The sequence below is a fragment of the Halyomorpha halys genome, unplaced genomic scaffold (genome assembly GCF_000696795.3).
Source record: "Halyomorpha halys isolate HHAL.00 unplaced genomic scaffold, Hhal_1.1 Scaffold1102.1, whole genome shotgun sequence".
Classification (NCBI taxonomy): Eukaryota; Metazoa; Arthropoda; class Insecta; order Hemiptera; family Pentatomidae; genus Halyomorpha; species Halyomorpha halys.
Genome location: NW_027109254.1, coordinates 318,684 through 321,039, shown reverse-complemented (window position 1 = coordinate 321,039; position 2,356 = coordinate 318,684). Strand labels below are relative to the sequence as shown.

At 29.1% G+C, this 2,356-nt stretch overlaps 1 protein-coding gene across 2 annotated transcripts in view; it reads left to right on the top strand.

Moving 5' to 3' along the window:
- The window catches only part of LOC106688312 (5'-deoxynucleotidase HDDC2), a 10,321-nt gene that overhangs the window by 1,148 nt on the left and 6,817 nt on the right, over positions 1 to 2,356 (top strand). Inside the window, exons 1-2 of one of the 2 annotated variants that reach the window (XM_014432708.3) lie at positions 131 to 278; positions 359 to 480. In XM_014432708.3, the coding sequence (XP_014288194.1) occupies positions 222 to 278; positions 359 to 480 (179 nt within the window). In that variant the 5' untranslated portion in view covers positions 131 to 221. Of the gene's footprint in view, positions 1 to 130; positions 279 to 358; positions 481 to 2,356 lie in introns of those variants that run through there. The other variant, XM_014432707.3, reaches the window with a different exon arrangement.

Sequence of the window (2,356 nt, the reverse complement as noted above, 5' to 3'; positions counted from 1 at the left end):
TTATATATATATAATATTTACAATGTTATTGGAATAACAACATCAACACATAAAAACAAATTTGAGGTCTCCTTCATGACTACCTAATTTAAATGCAGCCTCCAGTGATAAAAGTGTTTCTCACTTCGGGTGTATTGGCTACCTAGCTCTTTGGTTGTAACATATCGAATAGGAAAATAAACTTACATTACTGTTATAAACTTAAAACACCCGTCAGAATTATGAATGTAGAAATTGCCAATAAAATAAAATATTTAGAATTAGTGGGAAAACTTAAGGTTGCATTAATATTAAAATGTATTTTTCAACTTTCTTTCATTCTTAAATGTGATTTACAGTATTCCTTCTTGTTTAACAGCATTTACCAAGGACTGGTTGGGTGCTTAGAAATGTTAAAGATCCAGAAACTGTCTCTGGACACATGTACAGAATGGCCATGATGATGTTTTTGATTGAAGATAATGATATTGACAAAAGTAGGTATGTTCAATTACATGTATATTAGTTCTGTTCTTTCCCCTATCTTAACCTGGCAGGAGTGTCCTATATTTTGTCCCATAAAAAGTGTCCAATGAGCATTTATCTCATGGTAGAAGATTTGTACTATTTTTTATAACTGAATGTGATAATGACGAAAATCTTTAAGATTACTTTCAATGCAATTTGAAAATGAAATTGTAAATTGTAGCTCTTCATTACAATGAAATTGTAAATTCGTGGCCCTGAAGAATCCAGAACTCATAGAAGAATTAAGATTTTGCCTCGACTCATGATATAAAACAAGAAACACAGTGGGTAACCCGGTGAGCAAAATGCTCAATTAAGGAAAAAATGTCTCCTTAGGAGTTTATAGATAAATGAAATGCTCATTCTTACCATTTTGAAACTATTTAGTCTTAGAGCAAAACTGAATTTTGTATAGATTGAGAGATAAATGATGGATTAACTTAAAAAAGCAGAAATATCAAAGGGTTAGGGAAGGTAGAAAAAAGTATAAACAAAAAAGATAAAATAGTAGGAAAATATAGACGTTTATTTCCAAATACGAGGAAAATCCTCAAGGCTACACCTCTCCTTAATAAAACAATCAAGAGTTTTTTCTGGCGTTGATGACTGGTAAGTTTTACGCTTTAATGTCTGAATAAACAAACAATCAAGAGTTTTGATCAACCCGTATGGTATATGCTATCTTTTCTTTCTTTTTTGTTTTTTAAATAAAAAACTTTTTAATTACTCTACTAAGATTAATTGTTCCAGTCTTTTTTTGGAAAATTTCTTGTCTTTGATTAAAATGTCAAATAACTTTTTTTGGATTAAATATGTCTTATAAAAGTTATGTTGATTATTATTGATAGTAATGATTTTAGGGAATTTCAGATAAATTATTTTATAAAACTGATTTCTAAACCAAATTTACTGTTTGTGAATCACAATATTGGTATTAAGACCATTTCGTTCATGTTTATACCAGCAAGGTTGTGAGTTAGGGACTAGTGCACTCGTTTTCCCATGATATCTATCCACTCAATCCAAGCTATCACTTAACATCTGAGGTGTTCTGCTATTACTCACCTTTTCCCAATAACTTTTTTTATTTTTAAAATAGCTGGTCAAAATGAAGGTTATTCTGCTTGTGCATTAATTTTCATTGCAATCAGAATGAAGGCTGCTCTGTGTGATCCATGATTTTCATACCATTAAAAATAAAAAATCTTGCCAGTTGGCTTAAGTATGTGATGATGACGTGACAAACTCTGAGATGGATTAAGGTTACTCAAATATATGCTAAGATTTATGTATTCTACCATTTACTTTATATGTTAGTTCATGGCCTCAAATGTTAGGGTTTTGTTTACATAGTTTAAAACATACCGTTTTCGTGAAAACTTTGTTGGTGTAAAACTATCAGATACAAAGTTGTTTCTATTAAGCCAATGCAAAAGGTTATACTTAAATTTTGGATATTATTCAATAAATGTAATAAACTTGGTTATTTATTCATCATGTGTATGAAACAAGTATGTATTATCCAAATTGAATGTGTATTGTAAAGAATTATTATAATTTTATTTTTATAAATGTCCTCTTAATTTGTGCTAACATCTCTGAGCACATCACCTTCCAGACTATGATATCCAAATAAAAAATATAAATTTTATTTCTTCCAAGCTTACAAAGCTGAAATGCAGTCTGGAAAGATCGAGGAGTCTCTATCAGCTTTTTGGATCTCTTTTTTTATTTATCAATTGTTTTTTATTGCTAACAATGATAACTTTTTATTTTTTCAAATAAACAAAATTAAAGCTACTTTAATGATGATTTAATAATTGACCATGGATATTATTCAATATATATA